Source organism: Dromaius novaehollandiae, chromosome 7 (genome assembly GCF_036370855.1).
Source record: "Dromaius novaehollandiae isolate bDroNov1 chromosome 7, bDroNov1.hap1, whole genome shotgun sequence".
Classification (NCBI taxonomy): domain Eukaryota; kingdom Metazoa; phylum Chordata; class Aves; order Casuariiformes; family Dromaiidae; genus Dromaius; species Dromaius novaehollandiae.
Window position 1 is genome coordinate 2,292,872 of NC_088104.1, and position 27,513 is coordinate 2,320,384.

The 27,513-nt window shown below is 40.0% G+C and overlaps 1 protein-coding gene across 2 annotated transcripts; it reads left to right on the top strand.

Moving 5' to 3' along the window:
* Positions 1-108: 108 nt before the first annotated feature.
* STAM2 (signal transducing adaptor molecule 2) lies at positions 109-27,513 on the top strand. 2 transcript variants are annotated; one of them, XM_026103029.2, is made up of 14 exons: positions 109-246; positions 9,269-9,353; positions 12,185-12,260; positions 12,485-12,580; positions 14,624-14,770; positions 16,576-16,645; positions 17,382-17,568; positions 18,755-18,849; positions 19,664-19,746; positions 19,925-20,012; positions 20,837-20,891; positions 21,562-21,715; positions 23,301-23,470; positions 23,693-27,513. In XM_026103029.2, the coding sequence occupies exons 1-14, from the start codon at positions 201-203 to the stop codon at positions 23,919-23,921; spliced, it is 1,581 nt and encodes a 526-aa protein (XP_025958814.1). In that variant the 5' UTR covers positions 109-200; the 3' UTR covers positions 23,922-27,513. The 2 variants fall into 2 exon arrangements, with proteins under 2 accessions (XP_025958814.1, XP_064370613.1); XM_064514543.1 differs by lacking the exon at positions 109-246 and adding an exon at positions 7,677-7,696.

A 27,513-nucleotide genomic window follows, 5' to 3' on the forward strand; every position in this document is an offset into this window, starting at 1 on the left:
CGCCTGCCGCCGCCTGCGCCCAGGAGGCCCCCCTGTGCCCTCCCCGCCCGCGCGGCGCAGCGCGGCGCGCCTGGGGCGTTTCCTGCGCGGCGCGGTCAGGCGCGGCGTGGGGCAGCCGCGGGGGCCTGGCGGCGGCGGCGGGGGGCGGGGCGCAGGGCGGGCGGTGTCTCTCAGCTGCGGAGCGGGCGGGCGCCGCCGCGATGTCGCTCTTCGGCGCCGGCCCCAACGCCTTCGAGCAGGACGTGGGTGAGCGAGCGGGGCCGGGGGCGCAGCGGGAGCCAGGCCTGTCCCGCCGCGGCCTCCTGCGCTGGTCACGCGGCTGTCCCGTGCGGGCCGGCCCCCGCCAGGCCGCCGCGCGGGGCGGCCGTTAACGGCTGGGCCCTCACCGGCGGTTACCGCCGCGCGGCGAAACTGAAGGGAAAAGCCCCCCCCCACCCCCCACCCCCGTGGCTTTTTGGACGGATTAACGCGCTGCTGGTCCGCGCTGGCTCCGCGCCCTCCCCGGCGGCCTGGCCTCGGAAGGGAGCGGGGCGGGTGGGGCGCGGCGGGGCGCCAAGGGCCTCGCCTGTTCCTCGGCGGCCGCGCTACAGCTCGCCGCAAGCTCCCCAGGCCGTGGCCCGCCTGTGCTGGGGGGGTTTGGCTGCCTTCTGCGTTTCGAATGAGGTTGCCAGGGGCGCCGAGCTTGCGTGGTGTGTTTGGCTTGTCATTTCTAGAAATTAAAGGTGAAAAACCAACTCTGTTAATGTCAATAGCATCAGCTTTTTGGGCCCATTTCAGTGTCTGGTACTGAGGCATCAGCTGGAAACTAGTTTGGTGGCATGAAGTTGAGCCTGAGCTGACGTTTCTTGCCATTACAAAACCCCGAGGCAGCCTTGTTGGGCCGGAGTTGGTGCCGCTGACAGGACGAGGGTGCTGCCTCAGGGGCTTCTTGTTTGGCCCCTCTGCTCGCTCTTGAGCTTTCTTGAGCATTGCGCTTGTTCTGCGTGGTTCGTCTTTAAAGGATGTTCTGAACCCAGTTCTCAGTCTGCAGCACAGCAAAAAGCTGGATGGCAGAGGCAGACTTACATTTGTTGATTCACTAGTATTTTAGGTAAGAGAAGAATTCAGCATTCTTGAGATTTTTGTCAAGGCTGGAATATATACTGATGGAAAACAATGTTGTCTGTGCTCGTGTTACAGCACCATCTCCATTCTGCATAGAATAAGTCGCTGTTTTCTTAACGTGCCTTCAAAGTTTGCGTAATAAAAGCATTCACTCCTCTTTCTTTTCACAAACCATCATGAGATTTTAATGTTGACCTATGATTAAAATGAAAGTAGAAACTTGTGGAACCAGCTGTGTATGGTCCCGTTATTTCAAGTATCTCATGAAGCTTTATCTGCATGCTAGCCAGAGGTATCTTTTAAATGGCTCTAACTGGTGTGTTTGCACAAATAAAGACTTTTTGAACTGAGGAATCTCATATTTGCGCAAAATTCTTTGGCAAACCTAAAGGCTTCAAGCACTTTCAGACTTTATAGTACTTCAAGTCTTTTCACTTGTAGTTTTTAAAAGTTAACCTTGTTTAAACTTGGTGAAACAGTATGCACTTATTACAATTAAACAAATGCAATAGAATAAGAACTTTGTTATTAGTGAGCCTAAATCTTACAGCCCTTGCTAGGGAAAAATCTCTGTTTACCATTAAGGGCCTTTCTTTTATTCCTTTGTAAATTAGGACATCCAGAATATCAAATTATCAAATGCGAATGCTTTGTAATGTAGCTTGTAGTATTTATGAGAGTTTTAATATGCCTGTGACAGGATTTAACTTACATTTACTTTTTTTTCCTGTGTTAATTTTTCATTATTAAAAACAAAAAACCAACTTAGGTACAGGCCAGCAATATAGTTGAGCCCAGCTGTTGATTTGATGCCCCTGAGAAGGAGAGATCTTCTTCCATGTTGCCACCTCACCCAGATTTTCTGAATTCCTCACTGAACTGATTCCAATCATTAGTTTGGCAGAAAACTGTTTTGACAAAGCAAAGTGTCTGGCTGGTGAGCTGAGCCATATATGAAGGCGAATGGATGATGAATTTGGGAGTTTGGTGAGCTGAATCAGCTCAGCAACAGCTGCAAAAATGGTCGCGGAAAGAAGAGGCAGGACTTCTCTGCAAGCTTGATGGGAAGAACAGGACTCCCGTTTTGGTGGCAGCAAGCAATGAGGTTGATTCAGTTGTCTCTTCAGACTGTACATCTAATGGTGCCGCTTTCTTGGAACACCTTTAGAAAAATGTGGATAAACAGTCTTTTGCTTTGTCATAATTGTTTTTGCTTCCTTGATTCGAAGTCCTTATGTTTGCTTCTCAGCAGAGCTTCATAGAGTCTTAACTCCTAGGCATCTGCTCTGGTCACTTTGTAAGCATTTGGGGTGTCACAGAATTAACCTATGGAATAGCATTTGAGGAGCTGGATTTCTTTCATTTGTTTTTCCAGTTAAGAGGATCCTCCAAAGCCTCAGTTCTTAAAGGGCTAGAAGCTTTTAAGTTTCCTGTTTAAGTCTGTTCATAGTTAGTTCATATGCACTTAGTGTTTTCCCACTATTGTCCTTTCTCTTAAATAACCTTCATCTCTGAAGTAGTTGCTCCTTTGATAGAGAGCAGCCTATTCCCTTTCATCTTTTGTTAGTCTTTCTTAAGACTGTTAACATGGTCAAGGGGAGTGGGGAGCGTTTTCTGTGCTGGCTTGAATGTTGTTATCCAGAATTGGACCACAGATTGTTTGAATCTTGTATGATGGCATTTGATGCTTCCTCGTACATTGAAGTGTTTACCTTGCGCATTTCATTCTAGTACTGCATTTACCTCTTCTGCGGCTGCTTTGTGTCGGTGGCCTGGGTCCTCTTGCGTTAGATCTTGGTGTACTCGTCAGTCTGCTCCTCTGTTTCCCATCCTCTGTTTCCACCTGCTCAGCACTTAGTTTCTAGGAGAATCTTTCATGGGCCCTGAGTATGTGTGAGTTTACATTTTCTCCTACTAAATATTGTCTTTTTCCACCTAATTCAGTCCTCAAGGGCTTCTGTTTCTGCTTACGTGATGTTTTAGTCTTTCCTTGTATTGATGATACCTTCCAACTTTCCTCTAGATTTATTACAAGACCCTTACTCCTTGCTGACATGGATAGCAAGGATCTTATCAGTATTGATTTCGAGAGCAATTCTGAGGCGTTCAGGAAGTAAACTCTCCCTGCCCTCGCTGGAGTGCTTTATGTCAAGGGTTGTCGCCTTTATGTCGTGGAGTGACCTGAGAACTGTAGCTTGGTTACTTGCACGTGGCATCCTGCGAAGTATTTTACTGCAATCTGGATAGACCAATTGATGCTCAAATTAGCCTTTGATAAGATGTCTTCATGTGGGAAAATAACTGATTTCTGTTACAGTTCGCCCCATTCGTCCTTTACTTCTCAGTCTGTAATAATTCCTGCTTTCAGCATTGGTCTGAAGTCTTGCAAATGTTTGAAAACAAGCTATAATTGCTGTTGTCGCTCCTCAGGTCTTTCTTTTTTCACCTTCTTTAGACACAGGGATCAAATTTTTCAGTCTTCAGTCTGTGACCCTGTCTTGACCTGACTTATTAAAAGTCTTTACTACTGAATCTGCAATGTTGTGTTGCTTCTTTCTTGCCCTGGGATTATGATAGTCTGCTCCCAGGCATATGCTATCCCCACCCCACCCCGACTTTACTACAGCATAGCTGCACTCTTTTTTTTTTTTTTTTGTTCTTGATTATATTCTGAAGAATGTTTTGTTATTTAATATCTGAATACTGATAGCTTTCATGTGATTTTGGTGCCTTCCAGGCTCTAGAATACAACTTTGTTACTGATTCCTGGTGCTTTTGCTGTTTTCTTGTAGCTTTCAAATCCTCTGCCTACGGTTTTGATTACTTCTCAGCTTATTGGCCAATTGGCTTGATGAAACAAGATGTCAGGTTTGCTTTTTAAGCTAGAACTGTATCTCACAAAGCCTTCTCAGTGAACAGGATTTACCTTGCGAAAAATATTTCTTAATATTCCACTTTGCTCCAATTTTTTAAATAAAGTATAAAAATACTCAGTGTGACATGAATGGGGTTTAGTTACTAAGTGGGATCACTACAGATAGGACTGGCTTTTCCGGAAGGACGAAGTTTGACGTGCAGAGCTACTGGAAATAAGTTGCGTTATGACTCTAGCGATCATATTGCAAATTAAATCGAAGCTGGAATTTTTTTGGCATTTTTTCTAGTCTAGTTACACAAAGGCAAAGTAAACAAAAGGAGGTGTGTAGGATTAAACTTCTGATATTAGACTGTGTTGTTCTGCTTTATCTTCTGAAAAAAATAACAGTAGTCTGGAGTATTTTTTAAGCTTTCACTTGTAATATATTGTTTGTTTTTGCGTACTTAGACTGTGGAATACAGATGGTTGCTATATAGAATTTAAAATACTTGTGTATAAGATTTTATTTCACATAGCTTGGGGAGCAAATTAGTCTGAAAACTTGTCACTCTAGTGGTTGGCCTGTAACAAACTTGGTGTCAAATTGAGGCGTTCTTTGTGCTAAATCAATGCTTGGGTGCTTGTTATCTTTCTGCTTCTAGCATAAAACTTCTGAGACACAAGTGAAAAAATATTGTTGCATTCAGGGGCTTTTTTTGTTTTTTTTTAACTGATGTGTTATTCGATGTTGTTGCCAGGCTTGACTCAAGGGAATCCAGCGCTGAAATGATACCTGGCAAGTCTGAAGGTCGTGTGCGCTAGGCAGCGGCGAGGTAGAGCTGTCAACAGGACGAGGCTGCCGATTTCGTTGTGTCACTGTAATATGCTGTATGCTAACTGGGTTATCGGCTTCCAGGCAAAGCAGTCAATGAGAGATTCGTGTTGTGTAACAGTGTGATATGCTTTTAGTAGTAATCAAAGTGTCAAGCTGGAGACTTCTGCAGAGCTTTTGGGATGCCAGCACCATGCTTAAGGAATTAGGGGAGCTGTGAAGTTCCCACAATTCCCTTTCTTCCCTGTTTATGTTCGTACAGGTATTTTAAGATTTCCCCCAGTTCTGGCTGTGGGCGCTCCGAGAGCTGCAAGGGGTGGAGGCAGCCGGCCAGAGCCGGGCCTCTGCGGCCGTGAAAGCAGGCGTGCGGTAGCCTGCTTGTTTATGAGTGCAGAGCTGGGACAGTTCGACGTTATGCCAAGATCTTCAGAGACGGAGGACTTGATATTTTAAAATACATAAACAGAAATGCTTTTGGGGATTGCCACAGGCTGCTCTGTTGCAGTCCCGATAATGTTTTCCTGCCTCTTAGTGTTGTTTCTGGATTTTACCTGCCCCTTTCTTGTGAAATAAAGGGGAAAAGAGCCAGTGCAATTAGGTTGGACAGATCGATGTCCAGCTGTCCTTTGAAATATAACAGTGCTTTTGGATGTCATGTGGTGGAGAGGGTTCTGAAAAACTTGGCCTTTGTGGTCTGCTGAGATGAAGCATTATTTTCTTTTCTTAAAGAGCTGGTGAGTGTTTGAGGCAGCAGCTTGCCATGCATTTCTTCTCTTGGCAGGAGCACCAGTAAGTCGTTCCCCTTGCCTCCCCAGCTGCTCGCTTCAGTGCCATCTCCTCTCTTGTGCTGGCGTAGTTCTGTGCAGCTGTGTGGCAGACCAGGTCGGGGAACTGATCCAGTTAAAAATGATTAATTTTTTTATTTGTTTGGATTTTTTTAAAATACACCGAGCAGCAATAAAGAAGCATATTTTGCTTTTAATGTGGGTTATTTTTATAACACTAAGCTCAAGTTGAGTGTTCCTTCATTAAGTTGGAAGACTACAGAGTGTATGCATAATTCATAGAATTTTTTTAAGGCTTTTATTCTCTGAGCACTGAGACTTGGAAAACACATCCTCCCACATCTGTTTCTTCTGATCAAAGTCCATATCTCAGCATCTGTGAAGCGGTTATCCTTCAAGATGATTCCTAAGCTGAAGCTGGTGTTAAGCAAAAAGACAGATGCTGTTAAATTTGTAGCGCTGGCGGGGAAGAAAACCTCAAAGGTTTGCCTTGGGGCAGCCTTCGGTTCTCTCCGCAGGACCCCGTTTCTGTTCGGAGCGGGTGTGTGGAGCCAAGCGGCGGCCTCTGAGTGGCCCTGCTGGGGCCGGGGCACGGCAGCAGAGCTGAGTAGATCCTGCTAAGCTTTGCTGTGGTAGCCCTGCTGTTCTTCAGGGTGTGAAAGGTGCCGAGATGTAAACTCCTCACTGATGTCTTGGTATACGTTAACTAGAGAAGAGCTAATCCAGGGTAGCAAGTGTCCAGGAAAATTATTCTTGCAAGAGCTATGGAGTCTTTTGTAGAGGAGAAAAGCGACGCTTTTGTCTACAAACAAACGCTGTAAGAGGAGGAGAGCTGCTGGTGCTCCCTGGCAAGCTGCAGTAACGTGAGCCCCAGATCTGCACCCTGCCCTTGTTTAGCCCCGTACCCCGCCTGGTGCTCTCTGGGGGGTTGTTTTGGGGATCTGCATGCCAGTAGGTACAAAGTAAAGCGCTTGGTTTTGCAGTGTTTACACTGCATGTTGGTTTTACAAGCTTACGCTCGACTGGCTTGTAAGCAATCAAAATTAGGTTAAATTTCCTGTGTGCTTCTATGCTCAAGGATCTGTTTCAGGTTTTCTTTGCTGTGATATTTTAAAAGTAATTGCAATTGCTTTTTTTACTAGCAAATCAGATAAGTGTGATAGATGTGTCCTGCCAAAGCGTGATACTATTATGTATCTTACAAATGCTGTTATATATAAATATATTTTTAATACCTTCTCCAAAAGTGACCCTATTTGGTTTGTTTCCCATTCTAAAAGAAAAGTAGTGGAGAGGAAGAGGAGGCAGTGTGGGAAGAGGAGTGTTTGAAGTTTGGGTCTGGGACCATAGGAAGAAGATAAACAAAGCGTAGATGCATGACGTGTCTATCTTTAGACTTGCTTCACTGCTCGGGCCCAGCTTATCAAAGCACTGCTGACTCTTAGTGGAGCTCGCGTCTTCCTGTGCCGCTGCTCGCTGCTGAGATCAAAGTACGGTGTTGCTTGCTGCTGGTGGGGTTTTACAGTGCCAAAGACTCGGGTACGAAACGGCCTCAACTTCTCTTGGCTCCCGTGCCTTTTTGTTGAACTACCACCGTATTTTCCCACTTACTGTTATTACTTATTTCTGTTGTGTTCCAGTTTCTTATGTTTTATTTTGTGGAAGAAAAATCCCTAATTTTGTAGATGTTTCCCATCACTTTTGCATTGCTCGCTGCTCCCCCTGGAAGAGCCTGGGGCTTCGCGGCGGAGGTAGCGCTCAGCAGCCGGCCGTGCCCCTCGGCTGGCTGAGGGGGCCTTGTGGAAAGGGGCTCTGCTAAAATACGCTTGGCGTTTTGGAGGGGAGACAGGCTGCAGAGCAGGATTACAGCAGGCAGTGGAATAAAAAACGTGCCCAGCCTGTGTTATTTGTGCTCTTTGTCACTGGAGGGCTGCGCAACTGATGGCTGCTGTCACCTGGTGAGACGGCTTCATGTGGCTGACAAGTCCCGAAGGAAGGATTCGTGCTGTTGGGGTGGAGGCGTGCGAGGCGATGCCTCTAAAGAGCAGCTTTAGCTGGCAGAAGTTCATAGCAAACACCAGGCCGAAATCCTGTGAACTGCACTGAACGTTGCATTGTGTTAGTCTTGATTTCTGCTTTTGTGATTATTCAGTCTTTACAGGTTAAATATTCCAGGAATGTTTTCTGGGTGTAGGTTCTTTGTTTTGTGATGGCTTTTTGGTTTGGAGGGGCTTTTTGAAAAGAAAAATGCACATACACATTCTTAAAATTGCAGGCTCTCACTTACCTTGAAGAACAGTCAGAGTTTTATGCTAGCTTCCTAAAATTTTTGATGTATTTCAAAAAAGTCCTTTCCAGGTATGTTTTTAAGAAGGTCTGTGCTGTAGGAACATGCTTCCACTGCAATATTTAATTCTCTTAAATAGTCACCCTCTCTTGTGAAGGTGACCTATAGTGAAAATTGCAAATTTGTGTCCCTTGTTCTTGGTCTACTTTTGCTGCAGTGGAAGGTTTTAGGGGCGCTGCTGGCTACAGTGTTTGCGCTTTCTTTGTGGCAGCCGTTCTGCTGAGCTAGCCCGAGAACTGCTGCGACTTCTGACTGCAAAACTAAGTAGTGAAGCTGGTTGTCAGGACACACGTAATTACACCCGGGAAAATGGGTTTATCCTGGAGTGGTATTGCTGTCAGCAAACACTGTAATTTTGGAGCAGCTGCTATTGCAGAACACCATCATATTAATAGTGAATGACCACTCTGTTCTGCTTTTAATCTGCTAAGTAGTCTTTAAAATACTCAGTCCCAAAGGGATTTAGGGACTTCTCTTACTGAAATAAAATTCTGTGAAAGTAGTGATTATAAAACTGCCATGATCATTTATGAAATGCATTCTGCTGGAATTAATATGTAACATAAAAATCTAAATGCATTTATTTTCGAATTTAGTCAAAATATTTAAACTGCGTGAAGCAGTTTAAATCTTCAGGCAGCAAATACAATGTATAAAATACTTAATTTGCTGTTTTTGAGTTATTTTAATAGAAGTGTAATATTTATGTGATTAAAATAATGTGGCTCTACCAAAACCTTAAAGGGAAGGACACAAAAAACCATTAAGCCTTAGCAGTTAATAAATTGAATGAAATGCTGTGTTAGTAGCTTTCTGCTCCCCCATGTCATTCGTTTTCTCAAAAGCTGTTGCAATATATAGATTTCCTGAAAAACTAATAGAAAATAATGTTTTAAGAAGAGTGTTGAATAAGGAGATGGTATTGCTTTATAGACTTAATTTTTTGTTGTTGCTTTTGAGAAGATCCATGTGAAATGCATAATGGCGTGCAAACTTAAAACCTTGAGTGAAGTCTGAGTTAGGGCTATGACTTAAACCTGGGGTAGCTAAACGTCATTCTCAACATTACATTTCAAGAGTTATTTCACTCTTTGCGTCTTTTGAATTCTTATCACGTCTGTTAGCCCAGTGCTGTTCTTTCTATACGAAAAGTGCTTTATACAAAACTTTAGCAAAAATTGGCATTAGTCCAGGGAGGTGGGGGGGACAGGATGGGATACCACCACTGCCCCTCAGTAGTGTATGTGGAATGTCCTTTTTTGGTATGACTGAGAAAATATTTGTTTGCCAGAATCTGAGCTTAATAGGGTATTATATTTAATCGTTTTTGTTTTTCTTTCTAGAAAAGGCTACCAATGAATATAACACCACTGAGGACTGGGGTCTTATTATGGATATATGTGACAAAGTTGGAAGTACTCCTAATGGGTAAGCTGTATCTCGGCGTTACAATTTAATGTTCATGTGGAAAAGAGCACTGTTTCAGAAGCAGCGTTTCCCAGAACGCTTATCATAGGCAGCTATGCAGAAAGTGCTACCGATCTGACACTTCCATAAGCTATACAAATATGTGCAGTTGGCTTTAAAACTCTTTGAAAAAAATGTTCCAACAGAATTTCCAGGAGAGCAATTGGTATATGCTGGGTGCATTCCAGTTTGTAAGAAGTTTTGTGCAGTAGGCTGACTTATTCATATTTAATGATCTTGCATAAATTTCAAGAAGCAACTGTGTCAGTAGGAGAAAATATAACTAGTTTCTTTGCGTTAAATTGTCTAGCTAGGAAAGCTAGCTCTTTATGATGAAAAACTTGTGTACGTTTGTTCTATAGAAAGAGTGGGACAGGTAGAGGATATCAAGGAAAAATTGGGATGAAAACCCAGACCAGTTCAAGTCAGTTTAGCCTAAGTGGTACTACTGAAACTATGAGTGCTGATTCAGTGATTCTATAAGGGCTAAAAGTAACTGCTGAGTTTTAAGGTAACGTTTTGAGTGATGAAATGTTCTGAATTTTGTGATCAACTTGTCCTTGGAATTGGTAAGTAAACAGTATCCTTAAGCGATCTTGGAAGCTTTTTTTAAACAGTTATATGTAATGTTTAAGATTACACTGAGAAAGTTCTCTTTGTGTTAATTACCTCCCACAGGGAAGAATGGCAAATCTGTTCAATCTGGGGATCTTTAGTCCTTACAAAAAAGTGTGGAATGTTCTCTGATTCCTTTCTGAAGTCTCTCCCGCCCCCCCCCCCCCTTTTTTTAATGCCAAACGATTTCTGAAGAGGTGACTGTTTTAAATTGGTTTGTTGCGGAGGAGAGGAGATTGTGAAAACTCAGGTGTCTTTTGTAATTGTACAAGGAAAATATATAATTAAATCTGAAATTCTGAATTTTAAAATGTCACTACTGATAGCATATTTTATTTTAATTTTGCATAATTGTCTCTTCCCTCCCTGCCCTCCACTAAGAGCAATTTTATGAAAATAATGTTGCCTGCATTTAAATAAGTACATAAAAAATCTGTTGCAAGTATGTTGACTTTTTTGATTGTTTGTACATTAAGTACAACTCAACATGTTTAATACTGGGACTAAAACTGCTTCTCTGGCTATGTCTACGTGAGCAAGTAACTACCACAGTGGGACTGGAGCAGTAAATCAGCAGTTGATATTGAGGCCCCTACATCCAATGTACACCTCAGATTTTTTCCCTCTTCAGACCAGGTTTAGTCTTGCCTCTTAAACATAATTTCCACACAGGCATTGGTTCAAATTGGTCTGGAGGACCAGTTGTTGGATCTGACCCCAATGGCTCGTTGAGAGGTTGGAGCGTGTCTGGTGGGCGCAGAGGAGCTTCTGGCTTAGTTTCATCCAACAAGAAGCTAATTTGCTTGCACCGAAACTGCACTGTGAGCTAAATCGATGTGCAGCGTGTGGGAACGATTGGAGAATTTCTTTCAAAACTAGACTACTGCTCCAAACCAGAATTTGAACGTAGATGCAGCTTAACTTACTGGCATAAAATCTCTCTTGGTGTAGACATAATGCATTGAAATCTGGTTTAAAACCAACTTTTTTAATATTAACAGTGACACAGTTGTAGTTTAATTTTTGCACAGGTGTTTTTTAAGCTTTGCCTAAGGCTGCAGTTCCACCATGGCTTTCAATTGACACGAGAGAGAATTTGAGCTGAAGAAGGTTGTTGAGTATTTCCCCTGCTCTCTTTGCGTGACGGCTTCCTAGTGAGCCTGATCCTGGCAGTGATCTGCCTGGAAACGAAGGTGACAGAAGCGGCAGTCGGATGGGATGAGCTCCCTGGTGCGGGCACTGCGCGGCTGGTGACTGAAAGCCTCGGTCCAGAGGGACTGGGGCCGTGCTGCCGCGGGGAGGGCAGGAAGGCGTTCGCTCATGCTGGCAGGACCAGGGAAGCGGAGCCTCGATGGCAAAGAGCGCGTGGGCTGCTGCGACTGCTGATCGCTAGACAGTGGGGAGGAACGCGGCCTTGCAGGGCCTTTTAGCCTCCCCGTGCGCTGAAAGTGGCCCTGGTTGCAAAGGTGCTGCGTCAGCTGCTCGTGTAGAGATTTCATGCATTTAAGTGGTTTCGAAGTCATGGTGTTAATGAAGCCTTACATATGCCTCAGCTGTTATGTGCCTTTAACGCTCATTTTAAATATGGAACTTTTAATAGAGAAGTGTTTAGCTTGCTAATATTTAGCTTACTAATTGTTATTCTACACTTATTTCAGATTTTACATGAAGATTTTATCGTGTTTTATATAAAGATTTTGTTTTGGCATCGTAAGTGTCTTGAAAATGGGATCCAAGAGCTAGCAATATGGGAACGTTATTTTAAATTAAATCCACAGAGAGTCTTTTCTGTAGCTGACTTATTTAATTTTTAACCCCTGCTGCTGATTTTCTTGTTTTATTTCTGTTGACTTTTCTCATCATCTGTTTCACAACCATTTCCCTAATGCAGTGGCAGCTGCTCTTTGTGACCTGGCAGCAGTTTGATGGCAGCTAATGCAAAATACCTGCATGCAAATGCAGTCTGTTTTAATCTAATACACTTATAAAAACATGTTGTTAAGTATTTTTCCCAGTATTTTTTTCCTTGCTCTGTTGTGGGAGAAGTTTAGGTTAGATTTCATTTTTTTTAATAGGCCCGGTTTTGTTTGCTTAGCCTACTTGAGTCACTGATATCATACCTTTTGCAGATTATGATGTCAGTCGCATTTATCGCTAATAATTTATTTCTTTTCTAGAGCAAAAGATTGCCTTAAAGCCATTATGAAGAGAGTGAATCATAAAGTTCCCCATGTGGCTTTGCAAGCACTTACAGTGAGTAGGCTATCTCTGTTTTCCAAAAACTTAGTATTTCTTTATGTATGCAGCTATGAAGTGTGTGAATGAATGTGAACAATGAATATGTTTGTGTATTTTCATCAGAAGTCAGTAGAAGGGTGCATGTTGAACAGAGGTTGAAATTTAACTCTGGCTACTTGTGCTTTTCATCTGGACTGTTTTCATTGTTGTCACTTTCATAATTTTATTTCTGTTGTCAGCTTTTAGGAGCCTGTGTATCAAACTGTGGAAAAATATTTCACTTAGAAGTATGTTCTCGTGATTTTGCTAGTGAAGCTCGCAGTATAATAAATAAGGTAACTTTTTATAACCTTAAGTAGAGGGGGGAGAACTATTTGATAACTGTGCTTTCTGTCAGCATAGCAAAGACTTGGCAAAGCTGATGTTATAGTTAATATATACACTGTAGTTCTGATGCAATTGAAGATACCGTGCTGTGTCTTATCACTGAAACTTTTGTATCATTGTTTTTGCTATGAAAATACAATATATGAAGGAAGTGATATGCTGATATTTACTATCTAGTTAAAGTTTTTACGAAATTACGTGGGAAATTTTAATTAATCTGTGACTCTTCCTAAGCTCAATTAATTTGATAATGGTGACAGCAGCTTTTCTTGAAGAGTTTGTTTAGGTGGAATGAAATTCAGAGGCTAAAGTGCAATGGGAAAACTGAGGAAGTTAAATTTGTGTCTACAAGGAAAAGGAGAAGGTCCTCAGACAACTTTCTCATTTTCGAGAGATTCTCAGATTGCTGAATAAAGTGGAAACCAAGAAAGGGAGACGTTAGGGTCAAACTGTCGATGTGATTTAAATCTGGATGTAATGAACTGAATAAGCAGGAACAGCTTTCCCCTAGTTACTGTTCCTGCCGAAGATAAAAATGGTTAATGGGTTAAAAAGAAGATAGTCTTCAAATGTGGAAGGCCTGGAATCATCAGAGGTTGAGCAAAGCAATTAAGGAAACTAATAAAATCGCTAGCAAGCAAAATGAGTTCACAGCTCTTCTGTTTCTTGCTTTCTGTGGAAAAATAGGTCTTAAAGTCCTCCCCTTTGTTCCCATTAGCATGGTCCACTCTGAAATAGAGCATTGACCTTCGTGGTCTGACGGTGCTTGGGGATGAAAAAACAAACCTTTAGTCCCCCTGAAGAGTGGTTTACTGGAGCATAATTTATTTTGTTGGGAACGACTTGTGTTTTCCCCCACCCCGGCCCACTTGAAGAAATAATCTTCAGAGGGCAGAGAAAACTTGCACTTTCTCCCTTTCCTCCAAAAGGAAATTAGTTCAGACAAGTGTAATGAATATCTTTGTGCTGATACTGAAACTATCTGGGTCCATCCCTTTTAATTAAAGGCGTGCTTGAGCCCAGATTTGCCAACACTCTTAGTGTTCAGCATGTGTTTGCGTGTGAGGCTCAGGCTTACACTGCGATCTGAAGTGCTCCCAAAGGGGAAACGCTGGCCCTGCGCAGTGCGTTTGTGCCGTCCCAAGCCCTCATCCATGTGCTCCCAACGGAGCTGAGCCCAGCAGCCCCAGAGCACTTAGCCACCAGCGGGTATCCTGAGGTCAGTTTGGGTTATTTGAGTTCAGTAGTCTTTTTATTTACTGCCAATAAGAACAGAAAGTGCATAGAACTTGAAATGCTTAGGCCTTTTTTACTTTTTTTAACAGTCGGTGTTGGTATAACCTTCACATATATTAGCTGCTGTAATGAAGCGTTGCTCTTTTTGCTCCAGTAAAAACTTTTAAGACTATTACAGGACTAACAGTAGCTGAAGTTTAATGTTACTGAGCTATGTTCTGGGAAGTATTCTTTAGCAGTATAGTAGAGTGATACGTGACTGACTTTTTTGCAGGTGGACTATCAGTTTGGGTTGAGGCTGTTAGCAGGTGAAATCTGTAGTGTTGTTTGAAGTCAGTGGTCCTACCTGCATTTACAGCAGCTGTAAATCCTTTGGGGGGGGGGGGTGAAGGGGAGCTGTAAGGGCATTTTGGTGCAAGAGGCTAGAGAAGAAAGGGGGAGGCAGAGGAGCTGCAGGCAGAGCCTGAGCTCAGTCTTGGTTTACCCCCACTCCAAGCAAATATCTTGCTTTACCAGATTGTGTCCCTGTGCCTCAGTCCCTAACTCGGGAGCTAGTAATACAAACTGTCCCATGAGCTGAAGGATGACACACGAGGGGAAATAGGAGTCAGTGTAAGTGATGGTGGTTCAGGTGGCACTGTACATAATGCACAGTTCCTATTTGTGAGAGAATCTGAATCAAGGATACATATATGTGTGTATAAATATACACACATATATACAAGTATCCCTCTGTATGCAATTTTGTCTTTTAGGCTCATCCAAAAGTATGTGAAAAGCTAAAAACTCTAATGGTGGAGTGGTCAGAAGAATTTCAGAAAGATCCACAATGTAGCTTATTATCTGCAACTATTAAATCTCTGAAAGAAGAAGGTGTAACTTTTCCTGCCGCTGGATCACAGGTAAAAGCTGGTTTGTAATTATGATTTGGAATACATAGTACTTCTTGCTCCTATTAGCAGTGAGCAAAATGAAAAGCTATTCAAACAAGATCTCGTTTGCTTTCAACTAGAGAGTAGGATTCGTGTTATAGTTTGGTTGCTTCTTTACACTGAGGGTTATTTCAGTTCATTCTAATTTTTTTTTAATTTCCTTGCCTTTTTAAGGAAAGTGTGAAGCATAGACTAAAGGCTACTTCACAATGCCTTTGAGTTGTTTCCTTTTAGATCCTTCTTCTCTTTAGATTGTTTTTAGAACTTCCTTGAGCTGTCGCTACCTTAAATCTTAGCATCTCTACACCCACACCCGGTACTTGGTGTTTCATGGTTCTAAAGGCTGCCTTGGAGCACATGCCTTCGTTTTTCCCCACAGAGCCTCCTGAAACAAAGGGCAATATTTGGAGCTGAGATATTGCTCTTTTCTGTTTCCAAATTCCCATTTCTTGTTATGCAGTTATCTGTCCATGTCAGGAGGGTCCTGGCTCTGCAGTGGTGGGGGCTCCAATCCTAAGCCTGCCCTGTGTGTTTTACTACTGTATTTTGCCTAATCTTCTAGCTAGCAGATACAATGATAGGATTATTTTCTAAGCTTTGACTGATGCTCGCTAAATATTTTTATGTCAAATATGAGTTTGGCTAAGATCAGTACTGAAAACTTGAACTACAGCTTCTATTATATATTCCTTACATAAAGTTTACATTTCTCTCTTAGATGCACAGAGAGACATTTTTTGTTTCTGATCGTCTCTCCTTCTCCCACAAACCTAATCAGCATGTGTTTTGACACACATCGTAGATCTAGGATATGTATTAAAACATATGGCAGAAACATAGAAGATCTAGAGTACTGGCAACCAATTATTCTTGCTTTCCTACAAGTACTTATAAAATGATATCTTGATGGTTTTACCTCGTATAGTTCACTGCAAAAAAAGCAAAGCTGGTATTTCTTAGTATCTGGTATACTTGTACAAAATTGTTTTCCAAGACCCCTGATAAGACCTAGACGGTGCTAGTGTCTGAAACGGGGTTTTCTGTTCTTGATATGTGAAGGAAGACTTCCTGTTGAAGTGAAAATTCTAAGAATGATTTCACCATGCTGTTGTAGACACTCATATTTTTCAAGTTAACAGTTTCCAGCTCTGTGTGAACTTGCTCTTCGTTCCCATTCCCCCATTCTCTTCAGCCAGTTCAGCTGCTGCTCAATGACTTGGCGGACAGCTGCCCCTTTGCCATAAACTATTACTGTACAGAACAGAACTTGAGCTGCACTTCAGCTGGCCCAATTAAGTCCAGCAAATTAGCTTAAACTGCTGATGAGAATGAGCTTCCACCTATATGGTGGACTATGAAAAGGCGGATTTGAGGCATGGAGACATCCTGTTCGGCATCAGCAGGATGTGCAGAGGCTGGGAGTATATTGCTTTGGAATGGGGAGGAAGAGCATGCTGCATGTGACTCCAAAGAGCTTTTCTTCCTTGGTAAAGAGAGGACAAAAAGGGAAAGAGTAGTGATTTAAATGAGATCTGATTATTTACTATTTTTTATTTATTTCTTTTACTTTGTTCTTTGCGGGGGGAAAAAAAATAAAACCAGGCTGACATTCTGAAGATGGTGTGTGTGTGTTTTTGCTTGGAGGGTTTTATTCCTTTTTCTAAAAGGTCATTTTGATGCTAACCAGGAACAACTTATTACTAATTTTTTTGTAATTATACAACTTTCTTTTTCCTTTGTAACATAAAAGTATTCTATTGCTTATGTGTTTGCAGGCTGCCACAAATGCTGCTAAAAATGGTGCATCATCAAGTAAAAGCAAAGAAGATGAAGATATAGCTAAAGGTAAATTACTAGACACAGCTTTTGGTTAGACTCGTGCTCTAGAACATGTTTTGTTAAAATACACAAAGATAGGAAGTTATATGCTCTTCTGCTGCACAGAAGTTAAAATGAGGGCACAACAGGTTGGGAATTAGTATACTGTTCTGAAAGATATATTGAATGAGGATTTGGGGTAGGATGTATTCTCTTCAACCACAGAGCCCTTAGCATTGTCTGGTGACTACCCTTTTTTCGGAGAGCTTGGTCTCTTTCCTTTTGCACCCATGCGTTTTATTTTAACCTCCATCCTGATGCTTTAAAAAATCAGAATATTTAAATGTTTTATTATTTCTCTTCTCCTTTGGATTTATTTACTGTTATTCAGATGTCAGTGAAGAACCTACCAGTATTTTATGATCACACTAGCAATGTTACTGACATTGGTAGCATGTGAGATGATTTAAGTTGTGGGCTGTACCACAGAAAGCATTTTTTTCTGAAATGTTTCATAACTTGCATATGATTGTCTTGCCTCTTACTTCTGTTGCAAGACAGAGTAAAGCTGTTGAAATGTGAAATATAGTTAATAATTTTGAGCAAAGGTTTTAAATTTAAAGTATTAGAGGAACAGATACAGACCACTTTTATAATATAAATGTAAATGCATTTTTCACTTTCTGATTAGGAAAGCAAGCTGCCTTTGTATATAGGGATAAAATATATAGACTTACCTTTTTTTTTCCTCCCCTAATTGTAGCTATTGAATTGTCTTTGCAAGAGCAGAAACAGCAACAAATGGAAACTAAATCCTTGTACCCATCCGCAGAAATTCAGCAAAACAATCAGAACTCGAGGAAGGTGCGAGCTCTGTATGACTTTGAAGCTGTCGAGGACAATGAGCTCACCTTTAAAAGTGGAGAAATTATTTTTGTTTTGGATGACAGGTATAATATATTCAGATGAAGGTGCCTTTATTCCAGAACATATCTGTTGTTAGGTTAGCAACTTTTTCCTCTGCATTTTTCTCCATAGATATGTATATTGTCATTCTCTGGCCTTCCCCAAATCCATTTAATATTTTCCACTGTTTTTTCTGTCCTCCAAACTGTTTTCCCCCATGAAAAAGTTCTTAGGTTCCTGCAAAGCCAGCCCAGGCCTCCTTTCCCAAGTCTTGCATTCCCTCAGTGATTAGCGATTCCTTTAAAACAGTTACCTCCAAGACTACCTTATGCTACAAGAGCCTTTCTCTGCCTCTTCCCTCTGAGGTTCTCCTTAGCAGCAGCTGTCTTGCTCTAGCTGGTGAGGTCCAGAGAGAAGCAAACTGTGCTGTGATGCTAGTGCACAACCTCCTGGTTCACCTTGGCTTGCTGCTGCATGTAAAAATGCAGTGGTGGTGAGAAGACAGCCTCTGCCCAGCCGAACTGACTACCACCGTGTGCCCAGACAGCACTGCCGTTTTAGACCTTGAGCTGTTTTTGGTATGGGGTGAACCTCTCTGTATTACACTGGATACTTCATTCTGTGGTCTAGGTCCAATTTGTTTATTTTTAGGATGCTTATCTGAGGCGAATGTTAATTGGTTAACATCTGTCACAAGAATTTGTATATGCCTTAAAATGCTATTTCCAGAAATCATTAAATCTCTGGCCATCAAGTATTCTCGTTTGTTAGGAATAAAACCGAAGAAAAAATACCTGAGATGATCACTGTTGCTGTTATCGCCATTGCCCTAATGATGGTTACAAAGCAGAACTTCCTCCTTGCTAATGCTGGTCTAATTGACCTATCACAGTCTGTTTAATTATATTTCTAATGTTAGTCCCCACTTGCGTGCTTCTAAACTTTTAGATGAAGCTTATTGTGTAATCAGTCTAAAGAATTGAAGGGTTGAATACAACTGAGTGCTTGCTCTTGAATGATTTTACTTTCCCCAATACCTGCGCCAGACTCCTGCTTTTGGCTTTACTGCTAGCCTGCTAATCTCTGCAAATGTTCTCCTTTGCCTTTGTTATTGGATACACAGGGAAACAATATGTTAGATATCACCAGTTTTCTATTGAAAGCACAAAATATGTAGCTGACACTAAAAGTTAATGTTCAGAGTTTTGTAATACAGCTTTATTTCCCCAGTGACACCAATTGGTGGAAAGGTGAAAATCATAGAGGAGTAGGACTGTTTCCATCCAATTTTGTAACTTCTGACTTAAGTGTGGAACCTGAGACAGGTAAGTTAGCTACTAAAAGCTAACAGATTATTTTGGAAAGGTGGGCTTATAATGGAACTGCTAATTAGCCCATCAGTAAAATGATTTCCTGAAATCAGCCTAAGGAAGGAATTGAGAGAGAGATCCTGACCTTGTTGAAAATGGACAGGCAAGCAAATGCCGTTCCCGTAGCTGACTTGCACAATGTCTATATTTTGATTCTGAATTGTGACCTTTTTCCTGTTACAGAAATTCATTTTAATTTACCATAGTTCTTCATGAGTAACTTACTTTTTGCATCAGTAAATCAGCACATCAGTTACATCAGCAACTTACTTTTTAAAACATCTGAAAAGAAGATGGACTTTGACATCAGATATACTGTTGAATAACATTCATACTCCTATCAGTGGCTTGTAAGAATCGCATTCTTACCTTTATTTATGATCATGATTCCAAAATAAATCTTAAATGTTAATGGTTAGTTAAAATTAACCATATGTGTTGGAGGTGTTCTTAGATGCTGGTAGGACTCCAAAAGCCTCTCTCTTGCTGGGCCTGGATTTGTGGTCAGACTAACAGACTAGATGAAACAGCTTGTCAAAGGGTTTTCTAGGCAAATCCTAGAATTTTGCCTTCTCCAGCAGCTAGGAGCTCACTTCTTAAAGTGCTTATTTATGTTTGTCTCTCATTTAAAGATTTGATGCCAAGCAGTATTTAAGACAGTTTAGTGGAAATTGGTTTAAAGTTTAAATAAGTTTCAATAAAATAATGTGCATTTTAAGTTAGTGTAGTAACACAGCTGCAGAAAATAAAATAATGTTTGTTCTTTCAGTAACTGTGGATAAAAGTTCTGTTACTGAGGATGCTACGGAAGAAATAAAGAAAGCAGAACCTGAACCAGTTTATATAGATGAGGTACGCAGTCATTTTCAGTCTATTAAAGTGCTGATATTTTACAGTGGTGAAAACGTTCTTTTGGTACTGGCTAATGAAATGGTAACTCCTTTATATAATTAACTTCTTATTTGAAAATTAAAATGGTCTTTGCCATGCTTCAGAAATAACTGTTCTTAATCTTCCCTTCACCTTTCAGGATAAGATGGATAAAACACTGCAGGTACTTCAGAGTATAGATCCTACAGATTTAAAGCTTGATTCTCCAGATCTTCTAGACTCAGAAGGTACTCTGAGCACTAAGTATGCTAGTTCTTGTATTTCATTTTACAATTAGTGTTTTGTGGATTCAGTTGAGTTCTTTTGTGTTTATTTTAACCTTAGAGAAACCTGGGTCCATACTAATAGTGTGCTGTAGAATAGTTTATTTCATGGTGGAAGTGTGGGGCTGTATTCATAACTGAATTTTCTAATAGTTGCCAAGCCAACTCCATGTTTAGCCAAGTAATTTGCTTAACTTCTAGCTAGTGCACTCTGCCTGATCTTTGCAAGATCCATTCACTATCAACACTCTGCCTGAAATAAGCAAGTAATTTTAAGTCAAAATTTCTCCAAAATGTTGCTTGTTAGAAGTTCAGTGTGCTTAAGAGCTGATTAATTCAAAGTGTGTAAGAACAATTGAACATACTTCAAAAAAGAGTGTTCCTGGAATGAAAAAAGTGAAGCTAAAGGAAGCTCCTCAGTACATGAGATCTAGATGGATTCCTGGAGAGTCTAGGTATTTCTGTAAGAGGGGAAAAATTGCAGACTTTGCAGTGTGCAAGCAAAAATGCAAAACTCTTTCAACAGTGGCCTTTCCTTTGAGAGGGAAGAGAGGATGACAAAAAAGCAGAATAACCAGTGTATTTTTCCTCTTTACTTGGTGTGGGGAAAGAATCGATATCAACTAGAAATGATTTTGATGGAACAGACATGATCAACTTGGTGTGCTCTCCAGTTTCTTATGGTGTCTTATCTTAGTGTCGTTGAATAAAGCAGTTTTGGTGCTAGATTAGATTTAAAATTCTAATTGTGCAATACATGAACTACCTTGATACTATTGTCTCTGCAGATATTTGTCAACAGATGGGTCCAATGATAGATGAAAAACTAGAAGAAATAGATAGGTAAGCTATAATCTTAATGGTCTTCTGCATCACTTACTAATGCTTTAAATTGGGCAATTATATTAATTTTTTTGTATTTTTCATCTCCCAAGCTAGAAAATTTGTAGAACAGAAATTTGACAATTCTACCTTTTTTAACATTATGTACAGAAGTTCCAGCGTGTGTACTAAAATTTGGTTGCTGCTCTCAAACTTTTATTGCATAGTTAGGTGCATTTTATGGTAGCACTTTCTGACTGCAGCCTTTTGGAATCTGTCCAGAACTCAGTATTCCTTAGGATTTTCAGTCTGCTGCTGACTGTCCTCAGTGACAGGAAAATCTATTCAGCTATATCTTCACTGCTTCCCTCCAGGCTCTGAGGGGTATTTGATGATAAAAGTGTGAGAAGGTAATTGATGCTTTTACCTCCACATTTACCACACCTGTGGAGTTGCCTTTTTTAGTTTTTTTGTTTTTATTTTATTTTATTACAGCGAGGCAAGGATAATTGCTCACTGTTCTGACTTTCCTGCAGTCCCATTGGTATGAGGAAACAGAATGGATTCCGGAATTTTTGCAATATAAATGCATGAAAGCCATCTACCTTTTAAGATTTTTTTTATTGTTGTTGTTCTTGGAAGTAATGCTAGCTGTTAAAGAAACTTAATGTTTGCATATGTTTTGAAACAGAAAACATTCAGAATTATCTGAATTGAATGTGAAAGTTCTAGAAGCGTTGGAGCTGTATAACAAACTGATGAATGAAACGCCGATATATTCAGCCTACTCGAAGCTCCACCATCCTGCACAATATCCACCTACGTCTGCTGGTGTTTCAGTGCAGGTCAGTACCCCTTTCTGGAAATAGAGACTTTCCAAATATAGTTTTCTATTTAAAAAGATGACAGCAAAAATGAAGTGTAGGCTTTCTTGCTAGCCTACGAACAATCTGACATCGCCTTGGGACTTTTTATAGCCTTTGGAATAAAATACCATTTACGCAGTAGACCAAAGTACTTCCATTTGCAGTTACGTTCTTGTATAATAAACTATCGTTAATTTTTGCTGTGTATTTAATACAAAGATGCTGTACTGACAGTTCTGAAAGATTCCTTCTATGGTTAACTTTTAAGCTAGAATCGTGTGTTTCAGAAGCTTGGTGGATAGATATGCTTGCTATGAGTCATGTTCTCAATCCTAAAGCAAAATGTTACTTTATTATCTAATAGTAGGGATGTGACAGAACTTTAATATTAGTGCATTAATCATGAGTGCAGTGCACTTTTTCTAAATATAGAAACCCTACTCTGGTTTTAGCTCTTTTTTCCTTAGGAAATAAGCATGTTGTATTAATGGGTGTAGGAGCTCAAAACAGATTTACGGTTGCTCTAATATGCCACACTGGTATTTTAAGAAAGCAAAACTGGAAGAGAAAGGGGATTTTAAGGATCCATTTTAGAGAAAATGTAGAATGAGTGTTTTAGGTTGGTTTTGCCTTAATGGCAATTGTTCAGTGAGAAAAGAATAGTTGCCATAGTAACAGCTAGATCCAAAAATGTCAGTTAGTAGTAATTCTGTGCCCTTAACTTCTGATAGTAATGAGAAATTCATTATATTTGCGGGTGAAAAACTAATTTACAGCAAAAGACAACTGGAGTTTAGTATTTTTCCCAAAATACACGCCTCCAGCTGTGGCAACAACAAGATGATACTAATTGTGCTGAGCCTTAGCATGGTTATTTGGTATGAAGTTGCACTTTTCTTCTGTGTCCATATACCATCCTAAGTCACAAAACAATGAGCAGTACAGTTGCATTTGACTTTTATAAGCATGTTACCAGCCTATCCTATCTTGAGTGGAAAAAGACTTGGAAAAAAATATTATCTTAATCCAGAAATGCAAGAAACAAAAGTTCTTGCTTTTTTCTTTTGTTGTAGTCTTAGAATATTCTTATGTTCTGGTTTTCAAAATGTTACTCAGTTACAAATCTCTAAGCATGTACAACTTCCCACTCAACTGTCTTCTGTTTTTGCATCAAAATATGTGAGGATTGAAATTTTAAAGGCAAGGCAAATGAGAGGAAAAGAAATAAGGTTTCCAGGAAGATCAACGATTTTGTTTGCTTTTACATGATACAAAAGGTTGTTCTTTCAGCTGTTAAGCACAGACATTATAAGCAGTGCATTTTTGAGAAAGACAACCTGCTGATAGAATAATGGATGTCTATTTAAAACCCATACACGTGTTAGGAGGAGTTGCATATTTCAGTTTTAGAAGCTTGTTGGAAAAATGAACTCGTGATAGCCTCAAACTATGGTAGTGCAGCCTTTGAACCCTAACTTAATTGTGCACTGTAATTGTATTCTGTGCTGTGCTTGCTGTTACTGAGTTGAAAATAAAAGGTATATGATGTTTCTTCTCTTTCCAGTCATATCCTGTACAGCCACCTAGTGGAAACTACATGATGCAAGGGCTTCACCAAGTCACCGTTTCCCAGGGTTATAGCCTAGGGCCTGACCAGATGGGCCAGTTGAGGTCCCTGCCTCAGAGTATAAATTCTCCTGGAGCAACTCAGCCTGCTCAAGCTGCATATTTAAGGTATCACTTCAGCAAACTCTTAATCGCTTTTCTTCCTGCTAGTAATTACTACTCTGTCTAGAGGCACAGTGTCCCTGGGATATTTATAGCAATATTTAATATTAATCATTTTGAGAATGTACAGATTGCTTTTGGACTAAGCAAAAATATTATTTGCAAATCTGCTTATCAGATAAATGGACACGAACTCATCAAAATTAGATTTGCTTTGTTTTGTTACAGCCCAGGACCAGATTCTGTGTTAAGCCAGACTTACGTGAACCAGAACGCTGGCCTTCAGTCAGCTGCCAGCACAGCTGCTTACCCCCAGCAGATGGGAATGGCCGTGGATATGGCGGCTTACCAGAACAGTACGTCGAGTTTGCCTCAAGCACCAGCTTACCCTGTGGCAGTTCCTGCTCATTCTGTTCTACAGCAGCAAGCAAATTACCCTCAACAGCCCCTTCTTTAAAAGCAAACTGGGCTCATATTTCTAAAACAGTGCATAAACGTTGCTGAATGTAATGATTTTTATGAATACCTGTTACTGATATCAAAATACATTTTTGTTTTAAATAACTCAACTTAGTGCATTAGGGTGATGCAGAGTAAAAATATACATCATGTTTGATTGTTAAGCATTTGCTTAAAGACAGCTTGAATTAGATTAGCTAATGGTTTAAAATAATTTCAGCTGACTTTAAGCCCTTATTTTAGTGGCGTCTGTCAACGAGCACACATAGTTTCATGAAACACCACCTGTAAATCTAAATTTAAGTAAAAGATTGACCAAAATCACAATGATTTCCTTTTAAATGTGTTTCTGGAAACTTGAGGATGCTTAATCATTGTTAAGCATTGCTCTAGATAAGCGTTGCTTCCTCTGGTATCTCACTATAATCTCACTATTGCCAGTGCTTTAGAGAATCTCTGCTGGTTCAGACAGCTTCCTTGTCCCTCTCCTCCTGTAGTGAGCTTTACAATATGGTATGCGCTGCGTAACTGGAACAACTGCATGAGCAAGCAGATGAGAGCTGGAAGAGAAAATGATTTGATATTGTAACAGTGAGGACCATGTACCTACAGAAATATAACAAATGATTTTTACATTGCTGCCTGTTGAATTTGGGGGGGCGGGGGGGAAACAACAGGTAACTTCTGTTGTGTTTCTCTTGAAAGAAACCAGAGAGCTCCAGCTCAAAGCCCCCCTGTTCCCTGGTTGGCAGAGGTGGCATTGCAAGCACAAGTTTCCTTTGCAAGAACAGGCCAGGGAGATGATCCTAGCTGACTGTGTGGGCACTCTGTGGATGCAAGGTGCTGAGCCCAAAATTTGTACAGAATCTCTTTTCCTTTTGTGATGTATTTAGAAGTGAAGGAGTATTCTGGTTCCTTGTGGTAAAGGAGGGGCTCAGGAATGTCTGAAACTTAAGACTGTGAGAATCTGCCTTGTTCCCTTCCAAATGGGGGCAAAGTGGAGCAAAAATCACATTTATGGGACCAGGGAATTCTTGCCTCTTCTGGATTTCCTTTCTTTGCCACCATTTACATGGCTGAATACTGACTACAGTCAGAGGAAGAACTCTCAAACCTTTTGAAGAAGGTGTCTTTAACTCGCAGTATGTATAGACAGAGCAAGTGCTTTACCAGTGGGACTCTGTTCCTTCCTCATTTAATGTAGGGAATGGTTGCATATTTAAAGTGACAGCTGCGTCTTTAAAAAACGAATCGCCTTGGAACTGAAACCGTAGCATTTGGTGGATAAGAAAAGAAATCTAAGACTTTCTTCCCTGATGCACTTTTTTTAATGGGTGTGTGAGTGAGTGGTGTTGATTGGTTTGTTTGTTTTTTGTGGGGTTTTTGTTGTTTGGGGGGGGAGAAGAGTAGATGAGCTGAAGTCTATTTCAGGAATATGGGATTTCTTACTCTTTCAACCTCTGGAAGAATCACTTAATTCTCCTCCAATTTACCTACTCACTTTAGCATAGTCATATTTATACATATTTTAACTGTTATGATGAATAATCTTTAGACTGGGAAAATAATGGGAGAAAATTACTGATTTAAATCTTGATTAAATCCATGAAACTCCAAAAATCTCTAAATAAGAGTGTTTGGTGTATGATTTTTCTAACAAATTAGAACAGTTGTGTTGTAGACTGAGTAATAAAAATTACCCTTCACTCAGTACCACCTCCATTTCTTTCACATTTTATTAAATTATTTAGTATCATGACCTTATTCATTTGCAGATTTATGCTTATGCAATAAGGTACCTGCTCTTTGAATCATTTTGTATTTAAACTTGTGCAATTGGAAGGAAGCTTTTGTCTTTCCTTTTGACATGACTTTAATTTGTCTTTATCCTTCCCCTGAAGTAGCTTAGTATAAATAACATGTTGCAATACTGAAATGTTTTGATAACTTGTTTCTTGTGTTCTTTAAGAAGAAGAATTAATTTCAATGCTGCTGTTCAAAATTCTTATTGTTTGGAATTTTTTTTAAGAGTTTACTTTGTCCAAATTGGTATGTAATCCAACTAAATCTTGCTATCATTTATGTAGAGTATCCATGTTTGTTTAGTAATTTAGTATTTTTATTGGATTCAAAGATTTGATCCAACAGAAATATTGAGCAGTTCCTTACATTGAGGTAGCTAGGCAGATGTGATTTGATTTAGTTAACTTTATGAAATATAAATAATGTATATACTCATTTGTCTGAGATTTTCTACACAGCTACGTATAAGCATACTGTTAATGCCTGAAATTTTATAAAAGCAGGATTTGCCATTCTGTCATCTCTTATATTCTTTATTCTGTGATATGCAACTTGTAGATAGTGTAAAATAATTTAATTATTATTAAAATTGTGTATTTAGAGGGTTTTGGTGTTAATAGAATCTGTTTTTTTTCTCTTCGTACTTCTATACATTATCATATTTATTTTTAAGGCCTGATTGTAACTGAACATGCTGCCAAAGGATTTATCTAACTTCAGATTTCTACATTAGGTTTATACCTACTGTTTTATATCAGGAATCAATGGTAGATAACTTCTGCTTTTTCATATAAACTCTTATTGTTTAACATAGAAATTTGTGCAACTTTATAATGAGAATTTTATTGTAATATATTTGTTTCATGGATGTTGAAAATATCAATACTAGATAAATTTTCTTCTAGTATGAGTTTGCAACCTATTATGTCTAAGTTATAGTCAGCTGAAAGCAAAAATTTAATTCATCTTCAGGATCACCATGCAGAGATGTGTTTTGGGAGATCTTAATATTTCATATAGCCTTGATGTGACACATGCATTGTCTATTTAATTTGTTATAGAGATTACAATATTAAAAAATAAAATGGGTTCTGTAACAGGTAAACCTTAAAATAATGTTATATGTTCATTTTATTTTAGCTTTTCTTCATAAATGTTGACTTGTGGAATAGTGTAATCCTTTTGAAGGCTGTCCTTTAGAAAGCAGAGCTGAGGGGGGCATGACTGCAGCTGCAATCTCTTACGTTATTTTCTGATAGGAAGATTTTTTTCTTGTTTTTATCTATGCATCTTTTGTAAGAAATAATAGGCACTACTTTTGCTTAAACCAAGCACTGTGATTTATCTGTTGAATGAGTAACTTTTTAGAATTTGTGGCTCTTACCAGTTAAATTTTACAGGAAGCTCACTAAAACTGTTTTGAATTGGAAAAGATGAAAAATGAAGGAAAGAGAAATGGGGCAAGTTCTGAGCACTTCTGAATTTTCCTAGCTCTGTTAGCTTCACTGGAATTGTAATATCTGCCAGTCTACTAGCTAGTGATCTAGCCCCCAAAGTACACTATGCCTGAACTTAAATTCAGATTAATGTTCCACTCCTATTTTGTGTGGGGTTTGAGTTGAAAATGTATTGGTTAACAGATGTATTGCAGTTCTTACAGAAAATCATCCTAAAGAGTTTGCAGCCTTAAGAATAAGGGATCTGTTTTATTGGAATATCCATTTGGCCTCTTGTCTGCAATGTGTGTGCATTGCTTTGTGTGAATAAAACAAATTTGTTTAACAACA